The sequence below is a fragment of the Leptidea sinapis genome, chromosome 35, assembly GCF_905404315.1.
Source record: "Leptidea sinapis chromosome 35, ilLepSina1.1, whole genome shotgun sequence".
NCBI lineage: Eukaryota > Metazoa > Arthropoda > Insecta > Lepidoptera > Pieridae > Leptidea > Leptidea sinapis.
Genome location: NC_066299.1, coordinates 3,343,323 through 3,369,981, shown reverse-complemented (window position 1 = coordinate 3,369,981; position 26,659 = coordinate 3,343,323). Strand labels below are relative to the sequence as shown.

Genomic DNA, 26,659 nt, shown 5'->3' with positions numbered 1-26,659 from the left:
ATTCCCTGCTAAAAGGAGCTGACTCAGTATATTGTTGGTCAGTGCAGAAGACACCAACACAACACTGGTTTTCAGCAGCCCCTCATGACATTTGGAGTAAACAGCTGTTGTAGCTTTCCCATTGTAATTTTTTTCATGTACATGTAAATATAATAAAACATAAAAAAATAATACATAAATATAATAAAACAATTTAAAATATAAAAAGTTTATTCGAAGTGGTCTCCATTGGCTGCAATAAAGTCCTTTAAACGATGAGGCCAGTTATCAATAGAAGCACGCACTCTTTCCATGGCAAAATTTTTCACTGTAAATTTCGTATTAGCGCCAAAATTAGAAAACTCAATGAACAATCATATTATAAAAATGACAGATTCAAAATTCAAATGCAATATTTTGTTTATTTTTAATTGTAACAGTATTTATTGCCAGACTAAGTATATTAATGTATATAATACTATATATTCAATTTCATATTTTGCCTCTAGCTGAGCGTAGAAAAATATCGGACATAGCGTTTCTAATGTCTTTATTTAATGGTGCAACTGAGTTACCAGAACTGGTATCTAAGGTGGGCCTATACGCACCATCACTGTTTCTGCGCAGGCCAAATTTATTGTGCGTCCCTATAGCAAGAACTATATATAGACAAAATTCATACCTATTGCGAGCATGTCGTTCTTTCAATGTGGCATGCCGGGAGGTTGATTTGGATTTGTTCTGCACTAGTGTTGCTAGAATGAAGAGAGCCCTATGTGGTCGGTACTTTGAGTGATTTGGATTTTAATGTAGTCTCTTAATTTCTTGCCTTGAGTTTTTTGAGCATTGGAGTGTGGAGATGTAGTGATACCTGAATGTGGAAGCTGATAATTGGCCTTCATCATGTTAATTATATAATATTGAGAGTTTTTTTAGCTGTAAGTTTCCCTAAAATTGTAAAATAAAATAAAAATTCAAATAAAATACTTAACATAGAAAACATGCTCACATTCAAATAAACAATGGACAAAATCGGCACTGTGAAAATAAAATATATTTAAATGTTGTTTTACTTGCAGGAGTCGGACAATCTACTTTATCAAAAGATGTACTTATACATGGAAAGTCATCCAGAATTAATGACTCAAACGAACGATATTGGCCTAGAAAGGTAGTATTAGTATGGATAAGTATGTATTTTTTTTCTTCAAAGAAATTGCGCAATAATAGCGCCAAGTAAATTTGTTTGAAAGTTACTAATAATAAATTTTATTTGATTGATCGTTATAGTTAATTTTTGAACCCAATGGTGGTTTGAATTCTGGTGTTTACGTAGGAATTTCATATGGTTATGTTTACAATTGAACTAACATACTCCCTGAACCAAGGTTCAAGGTTAAAGCAAGCTTGAAAATATATTAACACTGTATATTTTATTTACATATTTATTTATTTATTAAAGCCTATTACAAGATTAAAACTATTACTAATTTATTTACAATATTTTATATATCATCCCACTGCTGGGCAAAGGCCTCCCCCTTCTTTTTCCATTGGTCCTTATTGTATATTGTGCATGACCACATCACTCCTTCGTAATTTACTAGGTCGTCTCTCCATCTACTACCAGGTCTACCTCTTCTTCTTTTGGCGTCTAATGGGTACCAGTTTGTTGCTATACTGCACCATCTTTCGTTACTGGCCCTTGATATATGGCCTGCCCAATTCCATTTTACATATTAATTTTTGGAAATTGAAACATTTTTTTTTTTACAAGAAATTAAAATTAATGCCGTTTAAGTACACTTAGCGATTGAGAAATATTATCCTTTATTATCGACACTCGCTCCGACAATCTTTGATCAAGGGAATCAATGCTTGATTGGTTCATTGATTCTCTTAAAGGAGGTAGCGATAAGCATTCATAGCAAGGATTGATACATCAATGGATTATTGACAAAAAAAATTCATTATTTTTTCATTTCATTTTCAATAATAGTCATATTATGTAAAAAAAAATACATAATGATAAAAAAAATCTTTGTTTTTACTTATTTACAATTCGGCAGCGTAGTGTTTTTGTGTGTGTTTGGTCTATTATTATAGGGAAAACGCGATATAAAGTTTTACGTACGTTTTGAAGTCATAAAGTCAGCGGTAATAAAAAATTATCAATTTAAAACTTATAAAAAGTAAAATTATTAGTCTTAGATTAAGGAGGATTAATCTCCGCTGCGCTACAACTAGATACCGTACTACCTAAGAAAAATGGCTATTAAAAACTTTATACTCTAGTGTGTATTGGCTATTTGTAAATCTGCTTGTATGGGTGGCATCTTGACACTCAATGGTGTCTTTAAAATCTTGTAACTTATATACGTCTTACTACGCAACTCGCGGCATTCCAGTTTCAATTATTATCAAAGTTTAACAGAACATGTGTCACGTCAACGTCACACATTGTTCGATACTGGCTCGGGTACGCCCATTTGGGCATAGTATTAGTTGCCACACTTTGTGACTACTCCTGCGGTATCTAGTTGGAGCGCAGCCGAGACAAATCCTTAAAATAAGATATTATTCTTGTTTTTTTAACTTAATCGTTAGTAACTCTATTGTTTTTAAGGAGTAGGACAAACTAGAGTAGGGTTCACTTTATAGTAAGGAATAACAGCCATCAACCGTCTCTTTTAATAACAATGGAATTATAGATCCGTTGCCGGCCCTTAAGGAAGGTGTATGTTTTTTGAAAGCAACGAATTACATTTAATAACTTCATAATAGAATGAAAAAGAGTTTTTTTATTTCTTGACTAAACAATTTATTAATACGATAGATGTAACAATATAAATCTTTATTGTGTAAGGTATAATATTAAGCAAAGTAGGAATTTAATAAAAACTAAGAATCGGAAAGAAGAACGTATCCATGTTACTATAACCTAATATCTAATTATATATAATTCTTCTGTACGTGTATTGACAGTGAACTCCTCCTAAACCGCTGGACCGATTTTGATGATTCTTTTGTGTGTTCCAGTGAATTTGAGAATGGTTTAGATTCTCAATTCTATCCATATATAAATTTCCTGCCTATGTGTATGTATGTCAGTGGGCTTCTCCTAACGGCTGGATCAATTTTTCAAATTTAAGACGTGTGCACAGGACAACGTCTGTCGGGTCCACTAGTCTATTATAAATTTCTTGATAATGACAAATCTTAAGGCTGATGCTGACATTTTAGAGTTAAGAGCGATAAAGAAAAGTACGCGTTTCTAATGGAATCCACGTCTATTGAATATATGGTGGAAAGAAATTGTGATGTGGCACAGGTTGGTGGTCTTCTGGATAGCAAAGGATATGGCATAGCTATGAAAAAAAGTAAGTGATTCATTACTATCACAAATAAAATGCAAAGCAGATATGGTAGTCAATATTAGTTTGATAACCACCCTAATGCTTCACATGATACCGAAAGCTGAGTCAATTTGAACAATAGCACTCGAAATAATTACAGTCAGAAGCCTTATCTCCACATAGTGGGAAATAATTTCATCATCATAATCATCAAATCAACTGGAAGATGTCCACTGCTGGACAAAGGAACTACTTAAAGGAAGAAACTTTGGGCTCGCCAAAGATCTCCACGATAATCGGGCCTTGCACTCCCCTCATCCAACGTATTCGGGCAATCTTGACGAGATCATTGGTGCGTTGATCATCTATGTGAGGGCCCTACAAACACTGCGTCTTCCGGCACGTTGTCACCATTAGAGGACTTTACTGCCCCAATGGCTATCTGTTTTTTTAAATGAAAATAAGGGACTTGTATTTCAGTTTGAAGGGCGCCGTAGCTAGTGAAATTACTGGGCAAATTAGACTTAACATCTAATATCTCAAGGTGTCAAGCGCAATTGTAGTGCCACTCAGAGTTTTTGGGTTTTTCAAGAATCCTGCACTGCATTGTAATAAAAGGGCGTATCAATTACCATCAGCTGAATGACCTGCTCGTCTCGTCCCTTATGATCTTAAAAAAAGAATAGGCTTGCAAGTATAAGTTATATTAAGTGTTTACTATCTCCCTCTGTTGTAGCAAAAATAAGACAGATGATTCTTGTCTCAATATAAGATCTAAATGGTTACCAATATGTACTTGACAACAAGGAATGATATGAAATGAATCGACCAACAGTCACTTTATAGTTTTGTTTATGACAATGCACGTTCTACAAACAATAAAACTTCTTACGAAATTTTATGTTTCTTCAAAATGTTCATTTTATTTTTGCCATTTTGATGTAATCCACAAAGTTTTAATACCTTAAGAAATATGGGTCATGTTTGTATAAGTACACAGTAACTCATACTGATCTACAAAACATTAAGTTTTATATTTGGACTCAATAAAATTTAATTACGGATAGCATATTTAACATATTTTAAAGGTTAGAAGTTTTACAGTTTGAATAATCGAGTCAAAAATAATGATACTAACAGTAATTTCTGTAACGAGTCGAATAATTATTGAATTATAAAAATATTTTAATTTAATGCTAACGAGGTACCTGCGTCGTCATTTTTAAAAGATACTTACTACCTTACCTTTATATTTTGCCCTGAATCTTATATTTTATTCCTCACTGAATATATAACTTGGCACTATTTCGGATATCTAGAAATATTTTTAAGGCTAAGCTCCCTTAATAATATGACATTTTGACAACTTTTTAAAACTAAAAAAAATACTCTTTCAAAGAGAAACTTAAATTATTATTGAAGTTTACAATATATTACTTCTTTTGGCGCATCAGGGAAATTTTATTAGAGTGAATTTTTACGATGCGCGCACACACCGTCACGCAAATTTGACACCTTGGCGTTAGCTGGTCAACAAGACCATTTGTATCATAATTCAGCTACCAATACTCTTGTAACTCATAATATTATGTCTGAAATACAACCAATGGACGAGAATTAAATAATATTAAAAATATAATTTCAATGTATATACAAGTAATATAAATAAAAAATATTAGTTCTCTCTATTTGTATAAAAATAATTTAATGATATTTAATTACACGTCATTTAACTAAATTATGCGGCATTATAATATTTTTATTGGTTGTTTTTAATACCTTCTTTAATACAATATTGTTTTTTCTACAAACATAAAATAACATGAGGAATTTTTTTAAGAATTTTTGTTTTATTCAAATGTTGTGGGCCTTCTTGAGTGTAAATTCTGCCGAAACACGTGATAAATTGATTGACGACGAATCTTAGCGGAATTTATTCTCAAGAAGGCTCACAACATTTGAATAATAATGGATTTCCGCAAAATAACGCCTAATTCAATAAATACGCCAAAGAAGAATAACCTCTAGTGTGAGTACATAAGTGCGTACATAGCACACACACTTTTGTATTTTTTTTAGATTCACCGTACAGACAACCTATGAGTGAGTCAATATTGCAGCTGCAAGAGCAAGGCAAAATAACCAGGATGAAGGATAAATGGTGGAAGGAGAAACGAGGAGGTGGCGCTTGTGCGGTATTTTGTTATTTTATCTATAATTATATTTATGGGGAACATGTTCATTACGTCTAAATACGGCTGTATGGGCTCGAACCCTTTGCCTGTCCTAATAATAATATAATAATAATACTGACACACTTTTACACAAATTATCTTGCCCCAAATTAGGCATATAGCCTGTTTTATGGGTTGCAATACAACGATATATTTAATACATATACTTACTTAAGCATACATAAATACATATAAACATCCATGACTTCGAAACAAACATGCATATTCATCATATTATAAATGTTTGCACCTACCGGGATTCGAACCCGGTAATAATAATGGACAAAGAAACCACAAACCGGATGGTACAGAAACATGACGCCATCTTGCCGTAACAGACTTCCGTATTATTGTCGTAAGTTACCTTTTAGAAAGAAGCCTAAAGAAGTTTTTCTTCAATAAAAACAGATCCGATTTTGTTCACCTTTTCCAAAATTATTACTTTAAAGCATAAGAGAACTGCGAATGAATGTATCGGAAAAAAAAAGTCTAGCCATAGCTTAGCCATTAGATTTATTCAGATAAATAATAACCTATCTACAAGCACGGACTAGTAAAAAAAGAAGGACTCCGCGCCGTGATTAGCAAGTGAAGCACCTTTATGCTAGTGTTTGTGTGGTTACTGGGTATACCAGTTACACAATTTTTTCTCCCTTAAAAAATCATGTATCCATAAATACTTTTATATTCTTGTTTTTACACTTTTTCAAATAGCACGACATCATTTTTAAAATAATTTATTGCGACGCAAACTGATCTGTCACAGACGATGGCAAATCTAATAATGGCGGCCAATCGGCTTGTATTAATGTAAGTGTATGCGTGGGGCTACGTATTTACACGTTTACCGGCTTGTTTTGGTGCTTCACTGTTATGTACGGTGACACACACGGTAACTGTGTTCCTCCTCAGTGCGGTTTTAAAACAACTTCTTGCCTCTCAGAACCACTTTATGGATTAGCTATCTGACCCGACAGACGTTGTTCTGTACATAATAAATAAAATTCTGTTACTTTCTAATGAATTTGTCAATAATATTTCATAACATTAAGAATTATTTCGTAAAATATGCTCCCTCTTGTTATAATGAAATTGTTTCACAGCAGCACTGTCAAAAAAGCGTGCGTCAATAAATTTTCTCATAGAAAATAAAAAGTTAAATGAACATATTATTTTCTATACAAATATTGGAATTAAAAATAATTATGGGTCCCAAATCGAAATAAAAACTATCCTATCTCTCAAGTTGGACTAAATTGAGCTCCATGAAGTTATCCCCATTAAAATCTGTTCATTAATTAAGGAGTTCACTGGAAACAAACATCAGGACACTGGATTTATACATATTAAGATAAGATTACCAGCTGCACTTTTCCTGAACCGAAACGACTTAGGGATCTTCAAGCTTAGAGAATAAAGGCTGGCAACGCATCTCTTGACTCCTGGTGTCCATGGGCAGTTTTATCACCACTTCCCGTCACGAGTGTCGCATGTCGACGTCACCTGTTTGCAGCCTGACATAATATGTACGAAAAGCTTTTTTTCAACAACAAAGAAACAGTAGATTTATATACATCTTTATATAATTTCCTTACAATATACATCACGGTGCAAGGCCGGTCACATGATCTTGATCTTCATGGTTTTTTATTGTTGTGGGCGTTGATCATGACATCAAGTAAAACACAGCCTTACAAACACACGGTATTAATATTGGCAACAAATATTACAATCTTAATGAAAAGTAGACTTCACAAAGCCTTATGATAATGTAATAAGAATGTGGTGTTTATAGCATGCATGTGCGACACAACCGCCTCGCTCGATAGTTCTTTCCAAACTGCCTGCTCGGCCGGCGCCCGCTCTCGCCTGCACTTGCACCACACACCGATTACACCCGAACTGAACCTATATCCTCACCATAACCCTTAAGTATAACGTTAATTTTCAAAGTTTTCTAAAATATACATCTTCACTGATAAAACAAATGACAATTAAATTCGAACTAGATTTATGTTTTTCCTAGCCTCTTAGAGCCTAAATAAATACCGAATATCTGTGCTATTTTTATAAATAAATGGATGACTTGCATATTATATATCCATTGTAAAGCCGATACTATGTTTACTCTTGAAAATATCTAATATTTATAAATAAAGGTCGATGATACAATTACCTAGGATGACGACGCAAGCAGCGGAGATGCTCAGCCCCTCGTTCTGGCCAACGTGGGTGGAGTATTTATAGTGCTGGTTGCTGGTTCTGGTCTCGCAGTTATTTGTGCGTTCATCGAAATGATATTTGATGTTTGGATGATCTCAAGAAAGGAAAAGGTAATTTGTATCTATTTACAAAAAAATTGTGTGAATTTACTTTTATTCTCATAGATTTTAGATAGACTTCGAATGAGGACAACGGAATGTGTGTCACCTTAAAACCTCTTTGTTCACGCAGCCACTTTTAGTAATCAAATGACAACTGCCCTGTTCCCTAACTAAAATGACTTGGTGACCTTTGAGAATTCTTAAATCTAAGACTGGCAACGCATCTTATCTATAATAATTCACAATAATATGTCAACGTGCAGTTATTTGTAACTCTCCTCCGAGTGTGCTGCTTGTCTTGAATTTGTCCACTTTGATATTTAAAAACCATGTTCTCTTGTAAGAGGAATGTGAGCCAGTTGATGAGGAAGTTTTACTGTTAATTTTTATAGAACTCCATATCGTATTGATCTGGAAGGGAAGGGCAAGGCACAGCATTTATCACGGTGACTGTTTCGAAGAGATGTATGACCTGATTGTTGCCTGCCTCCCAATTTCATCTCAACACCACATGCCTCAATTTTTTTTTAAATTTCTACTATGTTTTACCAAAAGGTTGACTTCATCTGCCTTGCGCGGTATTTCTTAGATGGTAGGAAACGTGTGTACAACCACTTAAAAGGCCGCAAACTCGTGTGATTCCTTTAGTGAGTTGGGCTTGAGGTGGTCATTTACCATCAAGTAACCGCCACAGGTTGGCTGTACATTCATGAATGTACCTTAAGAACCTGAATAAAGGTATTTTTAACAACACCTCATAAATGGTGTATTACAGAAATGTTTGTTCGGTTCTTTAGCCATAATAATAAATTATGATTTTTAATTATTATGCAGTAAAATTATTAAAATATTAAGCTTAATTTCAGAGCCGATGTACGAAAGTATTATTTTATCCTAGTTTATGCTGATATTGGGCCAAAGTTTAAAAAAAGTTACAAACATAGTCGTCGGTCTCGTATACTTTGAAGTTTACCTCTTGCATTTAAATGCAGCCTTAATGACACCCCATTTTTAAAATCATCAACTTTTTTTTCTTCCTATAAAATGTTAATAATAAGTACATTTTATCTACAGGTACCGTTTCTTGAAGAACTAAAAGCAGAACTACTATTTATATTGAGCTTTAGTGGTGATGTAAAACCAGTGCGCCACAGAGAATCTTCAGGCTCTAAAGGTTCTAAAGAATCTAAGGAGAAAGAAAGAGAAATAGATGAAGAGCTCCCTGGGGATGAAGACGACAGACTCGACCCTGCACCGACACCACATTCGGAACGATCAAGTCATTCTCGACACACGTCCCATAGTAGACGGCAGAGTAATGCTGTCCAAATGGCAAAAATGAGAAAATTTACTTAGGGATTAGTGCATGTTACTAGAACAAGTACTCCCAAACTTCTTCGACAAATAAAATGTTTGAAAGACATAGAAAATTTAAAATCTAGCTGCGTGGCAGAAAACTTTAAATCTTTAGATTATCTAAGAGTTATCTTTAAATAGTCTTTTGAATTTAAAAATTAACAAAAAAACTTAAGGGTGACTTTCAAATACTTATTTAATTATAAATAATAATATTTAAAAGATATTTGGTCTTATTATTATCATTTTTGCTTTCTCACATTCTCTTTTATAATGCCAGGATTAAAAGACCGTTGCTGCCAGCGGTGAATGAACATAAATATTATGAGTTGAACAAAAACACATTGATATTGGCGGGCGAGGATTGACCGGGCTCAATGGTTATTCTAACAGCTAACTATAAGGACACCTACACTCTTGGTACATTCAATGACATTTTGTACAAATATAAGAACAAAAATCATTCGCAGTCTGATAACGCGACGGCAAAAGTGTGTTTTAAGACAATCTAAGCAATTCTTTGTCGTGTGTCAACTATCACTGTCCAAATCAAATCTGAACTAAATTAATGTCATACATTGCTGCTTAATGACCAAGAATATTTTAAGCAATTGCAGTAAATACTGCAGTCGAAGCTAATAATGGTGTAATTTATGGCATTTTCCATATTTCGGGTTTTGTTTTTACACGTCGTGATTTGCCTATATGTATAGAACGTCATAACGTCAAGGTACATTTGAAGATTTATGTCTGCCTGTTTGTAAATTACTGAATATTTGCAAATTTCAAAATTCTTGCAGACGTGGAAAGGTAAATAATTTTCCTATCAAGGTTATAAAATTTCAGAGAGTTGCGACGCTGTCTTAATAAGACAACCTAATTCGATCGCACCCTTTACATAACAATGACCCTTTAGCCAAAAGTTAATCAGAATGCCTTGAGAAACAAGAAATGGGGTGTCTCTCAAAGAATCCTCTGTCAAGATTGTACTAATGAACTAAGTTTATAACTAAGAAACCGGATAAAACTGGTTTAGAATTTTCTTTTTTTATGTGACTAAGATATAATAGAATAACGGTACACATATTCAAAAAGCCTTAAGAAGAGCTGTTTTGCCAATAATTTAGAGGGCAAAGTCTAATAATGTAAATTTAAGTAAGCGATTTAGAGAGGACTTTTGATTAGTATATAACAATTCCGACTTGAATGAAATATGCATGTATATTATATAGTAGCCTACCAGTATACTAGATTTAAGTAAAAGTGTTATCCAACCACATCCAATGTGCAGATGGGCTAGACTGCAAAAATAATCATAGCAGAAAGATTTCAGGTTACGAAATTGTTATTTTAAAATTGATATCCCTCATTTCTGGGAGTTGTTCAACTACAAACTATTCCAACCAAGGTCGCTGGTTCGAGTCCCGCATTGTTCATAAATTTTGGTTACAAATTTAATTTGTATATTCAGAAATAGTCTTACATAAAAAACTATAGTCCGTGGAGTCCCTCCGCGCGGAAGAAGTGAAACTTCGTAATTTGGAAATGAAAATAGGAAGGGGTATAAATTAATTTTAAGTGAAATCAAATTGTTTCTTTAAGACATTAACATTGCTTACAATTCACAATTGATCGCATCCTGTAGGTGTAATCTTAAATTATTAATTAAGTTATTCCCTTGCATAATCGGAGTAATTATTTGTATCTAAATCACATCCTCCAGACCTTTGACCTTTAAGAGGCGCAGTATCCTCAGTGGACACAAGTAGGATAGGTCCTCTAGCTGGATATTGAGGGCTTTGAGGCACCACGCCCTCATTGTGTCAATGGCCTCACACTCCAGAAGGATCGTAGGGCTCTTGGCAACATCTACATACTCCGGATTCACTAAGGTCTATTTTTGCCAGCATACCTTGAAGTTTGTAGTGTCCAGAGAGGAAACCGGTGAAGGTTCGTAAGTGACTCCTGGTTCCAATAGTAAGATCTAGTTGTCCGTGCTCATGCCTTCTTCTAACACTAGAACAATCTTTTTAGCTTTGCATAAAAGTTTGTCTTTTTAGAGTCTCATGCAATATCATACTTGAATAGCTTCTATATGTAGCCAGTTTTCTAAAACTCATTTCACACCTTCATAAAAAATAGCTGTTCAATTAGATTTTATCATGAAAGGAGTTCAAATATTTTAGCTTCCAGCTAACCTGAAAAGACCCCGTTAACTTGGATCTCGTTCAAAATAGCAGCACACAATATAAACTTAAGGGTATATGCCCACTACAGTGTATCATGTAATAAGCTTGCTGAGATAAAAATTAGTATCGTTCCTTCACCGACCAATATAACATGAAAAGAACGTAACCAATGACTCCGTACGTCTGTCTGTCTATTAGCGGGCTGTAACTCATAAACCTACCAGTTACACAGCTGAAATTTTGAAAGAGTGTTAATAAACTGATGAATTAATAGTAATCTATTCATATATAAAAATTTTATTCAAATTTTTTTACAAAAAAAAAACAATCAACTAAAAAGTATAAAATAATTATTTTCTTTTATACAATCTAATAAATTAATCTTATTCTAGTTACGATTATCGTTCATCATGTAATCATCGAAATCTGTTGGTGCGATATTGAGTTATTCGTAAATTTGTCGCGCACATACTTAAAGCAAATTTAAGACTTTTATGGTTTTCTCATGGATGCCATTCCCAGATCTGGACCTAATTACAATAGGACGAAAATAATGTACTACAAGTAAAACCAGCTAATAACCAGCAGTTAGTAGTGATTAAGTATTAATTATCAGGGTGGATGTAAAACAAAACCTAAATGTGGTTTATTTCAGTGTATTTAACTGCGGAAATTCTTTCAAAACTGTCAACTATACCAATTAAAATATTTCATGTCAAAGGATTTTATTCATCCGTCATTTCAAACACCATTGCTGCACATTCGTTGTTCACAGTCATTCGATATCCATAGCGTTGCAAGCGTACGTAGCAATGTAAGGTGTGTATATACAAGGTGTATTTTTATTACCAGCATTGTAATTAGTTTGAAATACAAAAACTAACAGTGACCACTCTTTCGCGAGGGTAAATTTAATTTTAATTCAAAACAATATTCAAGCTTTTGGTAAATATACTCAAACCCTAAAAGGAAAGAATGAAAACTCTGGACTTGCAAACACGTGAGAATGAGACGGAACAAGGAAGTAGGTACGTTCCAGGAGCAGAACCACCTAATCTTGTATTTCGGAGATTTGGCTGTCCTGAACACATTCACCACAGTCAAAGATAGATTGCAAGTCCGAAAAAAGATATACAAAACTCATGATCGGGCATTTGATGATTAAAATACATTTAAACACAAATTCATAGTCAAATAAACTTTATTCAATTAGGCTTAAATTAAGCGCTTTAGAATCGTCACTATAAATATTTCTTTTAAATAACTTAATCTACCATAATATGTTCAGAAAAAGTTGAACTCGTGAGAAGAACATAGAAAGAAGCTTCGGTCACTCTTTTCAATTAAATATAGTATTTTAGAATGGCTGTAATATACATAACAAATTGTTTAAATAATATAAATTATTTCATAAAAAGTAATAAAGAATAAACTATATAAAATATATAAATTATCGTATATTGGGTGCACCAACCTTTAGAGCTTGTATTCATTGTTTGTGTAAGGATGCTTCGTGAACATGATAGTCGTGATAACTATCATAATTAGTAATTGCATCCAACAAATACCATGGTTGATCTGACCGGTTGAGACGGACGGCGCAGAGCAGCTAATTTATATCAGACAGCAACTAGTCTCGGCAGCTCACGGCGTGGCTTTCAAAAGTTTTGTTCTGTCAAAGACAAACCAGGAGTCATTTACGATCCTTCACCGGCTTCTCTACACACTTCAAATCTCCTGGCAAAAATAGACCTTAGTAAATCCGGACTATTTATATGTTGCCAAGAGTCATACGAAGACCCCTAAACACATCCTTCTGGAGTGTGAGGCCATCGAAACAATGAGGGCGGGGTGCCTCAAAGCCCTCAATATTCAGCCAGAGGACCTACCCTACTTGTGTCCACTGAGGATACTCCGCCTCTTATAGGTCAAAGGTCTTCTGTTGTCTTCCCAAAATTGCTAAGCGGCTGTGTTAGTCATATGTATGTGTGCGTGCGTCGATTCAGGCACTCTAGTACCTATCGTGTCCATACGATCGTCCCACTTTCCAAAAACAAGATACTTAAACATATATACATATAAACTTAAACATCCTCCTCCACTTCCAATAAAAAAAACTTATAAAACACAAATATAAACAACAATTCCTCCATTACATCTCTGATATTCAAACCAGGGACCCCTCGCGTATTAGTCACTGAGACATCGTCAAAATTAGTATTCTCAACACATGCAAAACAAATGACATCAATTTGTTAAGAGCAGTTATCCTGCGTCTAGTCTAAACTTGAAACAAAATACTATCCATACATCATGTTGGGATAGTTTTGATAAAGTATCCATTACTTGAGCGTCTACGGCGAACCGGACACCGAACCCACCATCTTTTACGGTATATCCATTAGTAAAACAAATGGCGACCCGAACAATATTATTTTATACAACAATTTTTCATAAATAATGAACGTCAGCTATAAGCATTGTATACGATACTTTATTATTAGTTAGCTCTTTGTTACAAAAATGAGTTGCTATATTTAAAAATACGAATTTAAAAAAAGCATTATTGTTGATTTTCTGGTTGATCTTTTTACGTAAGGATGTTAAATTTTTGGACTGGAGTTAAAAAGGGCTCAATGTAAAAGGCGCCGACTTAAGTCATCTGAGGTTCGCCGATGAACCGATACTTTTGTCCGTGACAGTAAATGAAATGCAATCCATGATAGAGTCTCTACAAAAAGCGAGTACGAATGTAGGACTGGAAATGAATCTAACGAAGGCTAAGATAATAATAATAATGACTAATACACGAAAAAGAATTATAACTGTCAATGGTGACCCCTTCGAATATGCGGAAGATTATATTTACCTGGGAAAATGGACATGTTTCGAGAAAGACAGGAACATCATAGCAATAGAGAGAAGGATTCATCAAACCTGGAATAAATATTGGATCCTAAAAGATATATTAAAAAGTAACTTACCAATACTTCTCAAAGCTAAAGATATGAACATATATCTACTACCAAGCTTAACTTATGGAATCCAGACCTGGAAATTCTCTACACATAGGAAAGGACCTCCAGGCAAGAGGAGAAGGAGGAAACCCTTAGCCCGCTGGAAAGATGATCTGAAAAGATTAGCTGGCATAGACTGGTGCTCCATAGCACAAGACCGACAAAAATGGGCATCTTTGGAGGAGGTCTTTACTCATACAGGGGTTCTTGTTAACCCATAATTGTAAATATATTTTAATTTAATCTTACACTTATATGACTAAAATTTAACCAAAGCAAAATTACAAATACAATGTAAATTTTGTGTTTACTGTAAACTATTGTACAAACTATTGTTAAAAATACATATAAAGGCTTATTATAATACATTGTATATTTTTAATACATTGAGATACTGACACATTTTTATTCATCATTTTAGCTGGAAGACGTCTGTTACTAGACAAAGGCCTCCCCCAAAGATTTACCTGTACCTGTTTGTGTCTCGTCTCTATCGTCTCGTTTTTTCGTTTCATCGAGTTTCAAATCAAAACGATTCTAAAGAAGTTTTACTTCAAAATTCAACAAGATATCTAGCTAAATCAAAAAAGATATAGTAAATAATACTACTGAAATCACTCAAATTATAATTATTTAATGCCTAGCTGACAAAAATGCACTAATAACTAAATAGTTGCATATAAACTTCATAGTATGTATAAGTATGTAATATAATATTATATTGCTGCCTGTAAGTGGAATAACACTCAGATTTAGATTAGATTAGAATAATATTAAGTGATTATTTTGTTGGTGATGCTAATGACTTAATATATAAATATTACGAAAATAAAACCACAACATTTAACAGAAATTATATTTTTATGCGCCTACAATAATTTACTCACAAGTAAAATATATTCCCGCTGCGGAAGACTTTTATGTCATAAAACAAAAGAAGTTAATAAATCTTTAAGCTTGTGCGGACTTGAACAGAAAACAATTACCAAATATATGTTTTGTTGTACACTAAAAATAAGCAAATTTTAGCAGTGCACACAATACATAAAAATATTTTTATAAACAATTTGTTATGTTTTTAAAGTGATAACCCTCACTTCTAGGATTAATTTTCGAATAAAATTTGAAAACAAAATGAAGCCACAACCTTAGAGTTGAACAAAGCATACAAGATTTTATCACGATACGTCACTCGAACGGTTGGCTCAGTTGGCAGAGCACTCGCAAGGAACGCGAGAGATCGTGGATTCGAGTCCCGCATCGTTCATAATTTTTTTTTTTCAAATTTTATTCGTGTGTTAATCCTAGAAGTGAGGCTTATCACTTTAAGAACATAACAAATTATTTAGATTTACAAGAGCAACATCTCAAGTCAATTTCCTAATATGCAAATATTGGGTTTGAGCAGGTTATCAACTGTAAAGTAGATCCTGTAAATGAAGCTACAACCTGAGAGTTGAACCAAGCATACAAGATTTTATGACGATACGTCACTCGTACAGTTTTCTCAGTTTGCAGAGCACTCGCACGGAACGCGAGAGGTCGTGGGTTCGAGTCCAGCATCGTCAATAAAATTATGTTATCATATTTTATTTGAATATTTTTATAATGAATGTGGATTTATGGTAATATTAAAGATATTATAACAAGATTTTAACTCGAGTATTATTACCTTCATCTCAAAGGAATAATAATCTGAAATAATTGAAATATTATAGATTCTCTGGAGACAATCTCTCGTCTAGCTTAACAAATACTCTACGTTAAGCCGCACTACGGTTTCACAATGAGAATCAGCCATAATGAAGCGTAAGCAGTTGCAAGTAGTAAGATATAATTAATTATAACACTATCAAATTGATATAACGATTTGTAATAGATATACGGCGATAGACAACCAATATAGCCGAATGGATAGTGACCCTGACTACTAAGCTAGAGGTCCCAGATTCAAATTCCGATTCAATCATTTAAATTATGAATATGAATGTTTTTTTCCCGAGTGATGGATATTTATTTGTATTTACGTATGTTTAAGTAAGTATATTGTAATAAATATATCGCTGTCTTGTACCCATAGTCCAGGTTATGCCTAGTTTGGGGCAAGATAATTTTTGTAAAAAGTGTGTCAATATTATTGTACTTTAATAATACCCTTGTATTTATCAATATTATTAAATATTTCATTTTTTTATGCAACAGGAGGACAAACGAGCGTACGTGTACCATATATGCTAATTTTCCACGAGAAGTACGTCAAAAACTTAAAAAGAATCCGCAGTTTTTTTAAAGATAAAATAACTAATTATTGCAAAGATAGTAGCTATTTTCTTAAGCTTTATTTTTAACATCCACATTATATATTTGAGTAGACAACATATATATAACTAACATATTTTTAACTTCATAACACCACAAATTCTTGCATCAATAGTGAAGCCCTTTCAAACTGGTTAAATTTAACTGTTATTACCGGTTAAAATCGATTATATCTATTATTTATTTCAGAGTGTAAAAGTTGAGGATTAAATGTTGTTTATTTTTTTAATATAACAAGAGTAAATAAATTTCTGTCTCTACTAACTTGACGATGGAATAAGCCTCTTTATTGAACTTAACGGTACCACAACCTCCGCATAGATTGTAATTTCTATATAAATTGGAAATAGGTTTTATTATTACAATCATATCCTTCATATAAGCGTGAATGAAAAACATTTACTGTATCTTTTATCCTATTGATTTATCACGACATCTTTTTCCCAAATTTCGATGTGTCGCTGTGCTAAGCAGAACAATCCTATCGGTGTTAGTATTAAAAGTATCTATATTTTAAAAACATTGACTTAAGAGTAATCTCTTCGCCTTGCAAACGCAACACTGAGACTGCTAGAAGAATGCCTCGACCTATGAGAATGGTGAGTCTTGTTCGTATCAGACGAACGTATAGATCGAAGTGATCTCACTTCATCTTTTGCTTCTTCTTCTGCCAACGCTTCGACACTACCACTCATTTTGGGCGGACGTTTCACTGGCTTTATATCCCCGTTGAACTTGATAGCAAACTTCAATTCTTCAATTAATTCGTACTTGAACGTTGTCTGCAAGAGATATTCATTAATATTTAGAAGCGTTATCATGTGTGTCACATCAAAGGATTAATTAAACTAAAGAATTTATTTACTTTATTAGGACCAATAAACAGTAACACAATAATAATATTTAACTTTAACTAATACATATAAACGTTAATTAATTGTGAAACCAACTACATTAGCCACAGATAAATTATATGAGAGAGAGATAAACACGTACATCTATATAAACAAAAAATAAAATGTATGTGCTTAGTAACAATTAAAATATAAAAGAGAAAAAAAAAAGATCATCATAATAAATATTATTGTTTGTAACATAGGTTTCGGTTAGTAACTTTCATTTACTATATCTATTTAAATTAAATAATACTCTAACATAAAGTTGAATAACTAATTTAAACTTTTCAATCTTACTGAAAGAAAAGGTAAGTGATAGTAGTAGTGTGATTAACGCGAGTGTTACAAATTTAAATAAAACACTATTAAAGGATTAAAACGCGAGTAATTGTAACTGTGTTTTAACATTACGTTTTTGCGTAAAAGTTACATTTTTATTTTAACTAACCCGATGTTTCAAGCGGGCCTACCATGAACTCTTATTGCGATTCAATTGACAACCTAAAATGAACTGCATTCCTATTTCGTACCACGACGTGATTAGAGCTAACTTATTTAGGTTGACGTCAACTCAACTGATTAAATCGCAATGATGTCAATTGAATGTCAAAAATGATATCAACTGAATCGCAAACTGATTTAGTTCGTTCATTCATTCGTACCATGAGGTGTTATTTCAACCTAAACTGGATAACTTATTTGTCAAAGTGACCGATTCGAAAAAAGTTGCTACTTTCTTAGAGGAAAGTGAATCGTGTTGTTAATAACTTTTAAAAAATAGTGAATACATAGAAAAGAAAAATTTACTGATTAAAGATGAGATGAGAATACTTTATTTAACTTTTTTGTAAAAAAAATACTGAAAAAAAATACCAAAAATGAAAATACTAAAGACGAGGCAGTAAGGGCCCGGGCTATAGCCTGTTCGCAAGAACGAATTAAAAAAAATTGACTCTGTGGTCCTGTCAAATCAAACATCAATAAAGGTGCGTTCATAACTCGTTATTTTTACGAATATACCTAACATTTAATTTGTAATTCAAAGAACTATATTTATTTATATTACTATTACTTAATAAGTATAAAAAAGGGCTTAATGGTTTATAATTTCACGTAATTGCGCAATTTTAAAATGTATTTTTAGTATTTTCTACGCAAAAAAACCGGTAAAATCATATCATTTTAGGTTTCGAAACGCAATTTTATTTCGTTCGTTCTTCTTAAGCAATCCAAACGCCATTGAGTAAAAGGCATTTCATGGTACGAATTTTAGTGATTCAGTTTAGGTACCTAAACTGACCTGCATCGGATTCGCATCGCTTATTAAAAGTTGATGGTAAGCCCTCTGATCTCGTTTTCAGGGGGACTGCAGATGAAATGAGTCAAAGATTTGTCAATTTTCGAAGAATAGCACGTGTACGGAGAGCTTTAAAGAAACTTAACAGCTTAACTAATTTGAAAAACCATTGCAATAATACCGTTTGTGTTACGATAATTCAATTAATTCACCTGAAAAGTTATAGTCGTGTCGTGAAAACTTACCTTATATTTGACAGATCGTTTAAAGACACCCCAAAGCATGTCCAACGTACTAATTACAATACCGATACAGCATCCAACACCCAGAACAACATATGGCCCCATCATGTGTTTCATTCCCAGCTGTTGATCATCATCTTTGCGTTGCTCCTGTTAAATATAATTAGAATTTTACTAATGACCATATTCTAAAATCAAAACAGGCCTGGATTCTAAACAAATTCAGAATCCAACTTTTCGCCTATTCTTTCAGGTGCATAGAACATCATTTCGTTGTCGACGTCATGTTTGATGTGAAGAATGCCGTGCTACCCGCATTTGAAATCTTAATTAATCGTTGTAAGATTGAGTATTGTTTATTAATTTAGAGGTCCCTCCTGGTCCTGTCTATCAAGCAACAAGCAAGAGAAAGCAACAATTCCACAAAACTTTTTCCAGGAATTACGTGTCTTTGAGTGATCTTTCCAAATTTGGGAAAGAAAATCTAAATGATCATTCTAGAACGGTTCATAACGACTTAAATTTATTTGCAGGTTGATCAATTAAGATGGTGCGCTTACAGTACAGTCGACCAAACCAATCAATTTTCCTTGTTATGAAAATTAAGACAGACTGTAGCATGTATTATACAACGAGGACAGTTATTAGATTTGCTTGTAGCGGCGCTGTTTCAATTATAGTTGACACAATGCACATGTACCAGAGATATGAATTATGATTATATGGATATATTTCAAAATGCCAGGAAATAAAACTAGAGTTTCACTATGCGAGTAGATGCAGAATATTTTATAAAAACAAAATGGTGTCTGACTCCATGTTTTTCAACTACATATCCGCTTTTCGGGTTTTAACACTTACAGTTTTATGTTTTGAAAATGTTTTTACTTTATGATTAATTAAAATAGTTGTATTTTCTATTAATAACCTTGATAAAGTTTTTACTTCTTACTATATACACACGTTTTTTCGATGCTAAAATAAAATACTTCCTCGTTCACTTTTATTCGCTATAAATATGTTTATCGCATTCAGTGAATCATATTTCTTCTAATATATATTTTTCTTCTGTTTTTTTCCTTGTATGACTTTGTAGTACAGCAATTAAGCCTTAAAGAGTGAAATGCTACTTGGACGCTGGATTTAGATGCATAAAAAAACATACCGACGAATTGAGAAACTCCTCCTTTTTTGAAGTCGGTTAAAAATACGATCGCACTTCAGTATCAAAGTAAGGAAAAATTTATAAGGACATCTTCGCGATAAATAGGCGACACAAGTGGAAGGAGTCGGTGCAGTGGGGGTGCAAAATTATACAAGATTTTTTTTGATGCAAAAAACAGATTACTTGAGGGTACTTTTTGGGGTCTTACATATTTTGAGAACGGCAGTTCGTTGCTCCGCCGTAAGCCATTATTTAAACATTACCTCATTCAACGAGCTAAAACTCAAACGTTAAGAAAATTGCAATTCCCAGCGGGAACTAAACCCACAAGCCGGTCTTCAATGATCAATATAGTAATGGAACAATGTTTGCAAACTGTTGACTGCTAACATCATAAAGATTTTCAGCTCACTTGTTTCATTAAAGTTTTGAGTAAATACTTCACAATACTTTACAAAAGAAGTAACGAGAGAAAGTAAGTAATATTTTCATATTCGATAAAGCAAATGCACTTTGATGCCACAACTCATTCTGAATGTTCATAAGCAAAGCTATTTATAGATTACAATATGACTGAAACATGACCTTTTTAGATCAAAGTGAATAATTTTTCAGACTGTCTGAGCTCTTTTCAAACATCTCGGATCAGACAACAAACATTTGCATTCACAGGTAATGTATGTTGATATCGCTATTTCAGGTATTTGTTGGAAACTTCGTCAATATAATGGAATGGGATTCCTTCTATGGGTGTAGTAACTTTTAGTAAACATATGAAACGAAAGCACATCTTGGAATAAAAATTATTGCAATGGTTTGCCTTTATGTTATGTTTATGCTAAACATGACAGAAGTGTACGGAAACTTAGCTTGTAACGATTTGTGGACTTCTTTGGGCGCGATTTTGACCCACTCTAAACGCCTAGATTTCGTTCAAACTTTGTAGATTTATGGATAGAGGACCGATGACATTACACTAATTTGATAAAATTATTCAATTTTTCATTTTGCAAAATATGATTTTTGTTAATTTATATAATTTTCATCCATAGTCGATAAGGGAGGAATTGATGTTACAGTACTTAATAGTTTTAAAAATACGCTTTTATAGAAAATTTAACTAAAAAATAGAAAATAAATTTAAATTGAAAATAGTGTGCTTTTTAAGATATTATTATATATTAAAGCGTGCTTTTTAGTTTCTTTTAACTATTATGTATTATATTATTGTTTTGACATGTTAACGTTATAGGACTTTCATATAGGTAATTAAGAACTAAATTGTTTGTATGTTTATGTGCATTATGTGTTCACCAGTAATTGTAGGAACACGATTTTTGGACTTAATGTTACAATTTTATGAATTGACATGTGTATTCTGTGTTGGTGGATCTTGAATAAATAAATGAATAAAAAAAAACGTTTTACTTTTGAAGTGTTAACATCTTTTGGCGCACACACATTTCTTCGTCTGTAATAAGTTAGGCTGATCCGTCACGCTCTGAGGTGAAAGGCTCGATCGGGTGATTGCGGGACCGCCGACTGTACCCGAGCGAGAAAAATACAGACATATGCTTTTCACTCCTCAATGATGCAAGGCTCGATTGGTTGAACTTTTTTTTTATGATAATAAGGGACGAGACGAGCAGGATGTTCAGGTGATAGTAATTGATACGCCTTGTTCATTAATAATGCCGTGCCGCTCAGGATTCTTGAAAAACCCATAAATTCTGAGTGGCACTACTATTGCGCTCGTCACCTTGAGACATAAGATGTGAAGTCTAATTTGCCCAGTAATTTCACTAGCTACGGCGTTCTTCAGACTGAAACACAGTAATGCTTACACATTTCTGTTTCACGGCGTCGGATTTAGATTTTTATTTAAAGTAAACTTTATCATTGGTTCCATAATGAAAACAACAGGAAACCCCCAAATTTTATTTTCAAATATCTTATTCAAAATAGAATTTAAAATCACTATCTATTTTTTTTAAATAAGCAACGAGACGAGCAGGACGTTCAGCTGATGGTAATTTAACGCCCTGCCCATTAAAATGCAGTGCCGCTCAGGATTCTTGAAAAACCCCAAAAAATTCTGAGTGGCATTACAACTGCGCTCGTCACCTTGAGACACAAGATGTTAAGTCTCATTTGCCCAGTAATTTCACTAGCTACGGTGCCCTTCAGACCGAAACACAGTAATGTTTACACATTAATGCTTCATGGCAGAAATAGGTGCTGTTGTCGTACCCATAATCTAACCAGCATCCGGTGCAAAGGAGCCTCCCACTGGTAACTCTAGACCGCCGGTTGTACCCGAGTGAGAAAGATACAGTCAGGTGGGTCAATACTATACTAAGTAAAAATTTGACTATCATGTAAGTTTTCAAGCGACCTCAAAAATTAGATCCGGTTATCAAAGCGTGGATCTTTATGTTTTTAATCATAAAATCAAATCTATATCAGTTTATTAATTAAGGACAAAGAAACGACACGTTAAATGTCGACAGTTATATATTTTACCATTTACCACTACTACGGAAAACGTTGAGCCTTCATGAGAAGTATTTAATACTAATTATGTTTATTTCTCAAATAGTACAAGTTTGAAATATGTATCTAAATTATATTATTAACATACAGTTAGTAAAGACAGCTAAACGAGTTTGAAATGTGTTTCAGCTGTCAGTGACTTCGCCTCGATACCAGTTACATCAAATGACATTCTATACATAGTGAAATCAAATTCTTAAAATGAAATTAAAAATAGTGTCAGTGATGTTAAAATAAAAGTATGCCTTCTACGAATGGGTGTGTGTGTGTGTGTGATAGTGTTAAGATAAGTCATTTTGATTTGAAATGGCAATAATCTCATTGCCACCCATTTAAATCAAAACTGACAGATTTTTTTTATAATATTTTAATTACAATCAACGCAAATACTCAAACATGATGCAAGAGTTATTGAGTACATTAGATGCATGCAAGAGCAAAAAAATTGCATCATATAAATAAAAGTTACATTTCCTAGCCTTAGATCATTTAAACGCCCAGATAGACTGTGAAAGTGGTGAAAACATCGAAAAAAATTGAGGTTGACTGTTAACCTCTATTTTGAGAACTGCATGCACACCAACACAAAGTGACATACAAATTGCAAGTGTAAGACGTGGCTTGTCACGCACACCAAAGTAACCTGGCCTGTTTTAATTTTTTTTTAATTATCTATGTCCACAATGTAAATTTTTTAATACATGAAGTAGAGTTCCGATGACAGGATCGTTTAGCCACCACAAGTAGCGCCCGTTCGCGAACATGACGCATAGACTAGCAATCGCCTCTCTCGAATATATTTTAACGGCCGTTTCTAATATACTATCTACAGATAGTGATAAATTACTACCTTTCACTGTCAGTAATTAGCTGTGAATAATCTGAAGCTGTCCCAATTTACCCGATAAGTCATTCTTATCGCCTTATATTGGGATGCGTGAACTACAAACTTCTATCGCTGTTAAGCTATACGCCGTCCCATTGACAGACAGTGTGTACGGATAAGGTGAGTTACCGTCGATAAATTTATTGGGACAGAAAAGTCAACGATAGTTAAGATTTTTATCTCAAATAAGAGATAGACTGAATATTGGGAGCGGCCGTAAGTAGATAACTCCATCATTTATTGAACTAATTTTAATTCTTAATAATCTTGAACTCTTGAAAATAGTTCAATTACGGCCTCCGGTCTTAGATCATTTATACATCTAGATAGAGCCTCTAGCTGTAAGGCAACACATTACAACAGGCCAGGCTTATCACGTTAGTGTGCATGACAACAACGTCTTACAAACCGCGGTTTGTCAATCATGTAGTGTACGGAACATAAATAAAAGATGAAAGACAAAAAGGTTATATATAAAATATTGATGCGACAGATTTTAACTTACTCCACATTTTCCACCACCCCTTTTTTCTTTCCACCAAATATCCTTCAGTTTTTGTATTTCTCCTGTTTCTTTAAGCTTTATTAGCGCGCCATCTATTAGGAATTTATATGGAGACCCTGTAAGTAGTATACTATATATAAAAATGTTATGTACGTAGATAAAACACGCAGTAACTCATAAATTCAAATTTTTTCCCAATTTTAACAACATTTACTACGCTATGTACATTTTAAGATACTTTTTCTATGAAGATACAAAAAATAACTGTAAAATATCGATGAAAGTAAACATTCCCTTGGAAATTCTCTCTCAGTGCGATATTTGGTCCCGAAGTGGTGGTATTGAATTTATTGCCATCAAAAAGAATTCTTTAAAAATCATTAAAAAGAAACTTCACTCGTACTTTATATGTCCTTAACATAATAACATCAACAGCTTATTAAGCCTATTAACGCTATCAGGTTATTTCATCCGTCAAACATCATCTTTTATTTATTATAATTTTAAATTTTCACTTACATTATATGATATACCTAATGCCTTAGTGCAGTTGTCAATAAAAATAATTACAATTTGTCAAATTAATAGGTACCTACAATTTAAAAGCTTAGTCATATAGATTACAGGTACTTAATATATGTCAAACCAGTGGGAGGGTCCTTTGCACAGGTACCCATAATCTAGGGATTATGGGTACCTGTGCGCGTCTATTCCTGCTGTGAAGCTTGTGGTGACGCAATTGTAGTGCCGCTCAGAATTATTGGCTTTTTCAAGAATCCTGAGCGGGACTGCATTGTAATGAGTAGGGCGTATCAATTACCATCAGCTGAACGTCCTGCTCGTCTCTTATTTTCATTAAAAAACAATGTTAAAACCAGTGGAGATATAATAGAACTAACTAAATTGTAATAAATAAATGATTAAATTTTAAACAAGTAATATTTTGTCTTAGTATTAAAACAATTTCTAAAATACAAGAGACCGCCATTGTGAACTTAGTCAAAATACATGTGGATAGATTGACACGTTCTGATACGGCATTAAGAGTGGCATTTATTTTTTTCTCCAAATTGATACCTTTAGAATTCTTTTTGATGTCATTTCTTATACTACTACCGCTTCGGAAACGGCGCTCTGAGAGAGAAGAAGCGGCGCAAGAAACTCTCCCAGCATTCTTTTTTTTGCGCTCTTTTCAATAAAAATATACAATATTGTACAGTCATTTCTATCGCTATAAAATAATCACAATCTAGTCCCAGGCTGTCCGACCATTTAGATATTCAGCAGTGGAGTAATAGGATTTACGACAGAGCCATTTTTTTATAAAACATTTAAATTTATTTATAGATAATGCCTGAACAGTGGCTGGGAACATTGTGCAGCAACTTGAAAGTAAGAAATAACACATTAATAATGAAAATAGGGGATGGTTTTATTATGATGCAACTTGTGCAACAATCAAGGCAAAAATGTATTTTGATACTAGCTGACCCGGCAGACTTCGTACCGCCTCAATCGATAAAAGACCTAAACTTTTGTATATACTTAATTAACTTAAAACAAACAAAAGAAGTCCTTTTTTAAGTGTTATTACCCGTGTTTTAAGGAAGTTTATTTTTTACCTCCTGAGAAAGTTAGAAAGATATAAAAATTCTAAGTTATTAATTTTAAACTATTATTTTTATTTGATTTCCGAACGACGCACGGGGGACACATCAAAGGAAAATAAATATTGTTGTTTTTATTTAATTCCGAGTATTTTCATATTTATTCATTATTAAACCTTCTCTGGACTTCCACAAATAATTCAAGACCAAAAATAGCCAAATCAGTCCAGCCGTTCTTGAGTTTTAGCGAGCCTAACCAACAGCAATTTCTTTTATATATATATATATATAGATTATGTATATTATATAAATTTAAAAAACTTATCTTAGGGGTAAAAATAATAAAATCCTGAGCTAATAATGAGTAGCAACCCTACATAAATATTTACCTTTTTTCATCCCAATCCCGTAGCTTTTCGAGTCTAGTAGACCTCCAATCTGGAGCAAATCGCAATGTCTCTCAGTTACATATTCTATTGATGTAGATTCCATGAAAAATGCATACGTCGAATTTTCAACCCTACAATTAATATATTATTGATACAATTAGACCAGGGTCGATAATTTTTGAAACCAAAAAGAAATAAATTAGGATGAAACCTATTGGAAAAGGAAGAGACTATAACAAGAATGAAAGAAAGCAAATTCATAACTGTTATTTCGTAGCAGCAAAAATATGGATTAGAATTAATCAAAGCTGTTTATAAATTTAAAAAGGAAATAAGTTAATTTTG

General features: G+C 33.3%; 2 protein-coding genes across 5 annotated transcripts in view; one reads left to right on the top strand and one right to left on the bottom strand.

The window, feature by feature from the left end:
* LOC126975297 (glutamate receptor ionotropic, kainate 2-like) overlaps window positions 1-9,423 on the top strand; it is a 28,765-nt gene extending 19,342 nt beyond the window's left edge. For all 3 annotated transcript variants that reach the window (XM_050823111.1, XM_050823112.1, XM_050823110.1), the window contains exons 13-17: window positions 1,059-1,150; window positions 3,223-3,359; window positions 5,415-5,530; window positions 7,750-7,902; window positions 8,968-9,423. In XM_050823111.1, coding sequence (XP_050679068.1) covers window positions 1,059-1,150; window positions 3,223-3,359; window positions 5,415-5,530; window positions 7,750-7,902; window positions 8,968-9,249 — 780 coding nt within the window. In that variant the 3' untranslated portion in view covers window positions 9,250-9,423. The remainder of the gene's footprint in view (window positions 1-1,058; window positions 1,151-3,222; window positions 3,360-5,414; window positions 5,531-7,749; window positions 7,903-8,967) is intronic.
* Window positions 9,424-15,297: 5,874 nt separating this feature from the next.
* The window catches only part of LOC126975302 (glutamate receptor ionotropic, kainate 2-like), a 36,245-nt gene continuing 24,883 nt past the window's right edge, over window positions 15,298-26,659 (bottom strand). For both annotated transcript variants that reach the window (XM_050823118.1, XM_050823119.1), the window contains 4 exons: window positions 26,315-26,445; window positions 24,319-24,434; window positions 19,213-19,359; window positions 15,298-17,556 (listed from right to left, as the gene is read on the bottom strand). In XM_050823118.1, coding sequence (XP_050679075.1) covers window positions 17,302-17,556; window positions 19,213-19,359; window positions 24,319-24,434; window positions 26,315-26,445 — 649 coding nt within the window. In that variant the 3' untranslated portion in view covers window positions 15,298-17,301. The remainder of the gene's footprint in view (window positions 17,557-19,212; window positions 19,360-24,318; window positions 24,435-26,314; window positions 26,446-26,659) is intronic.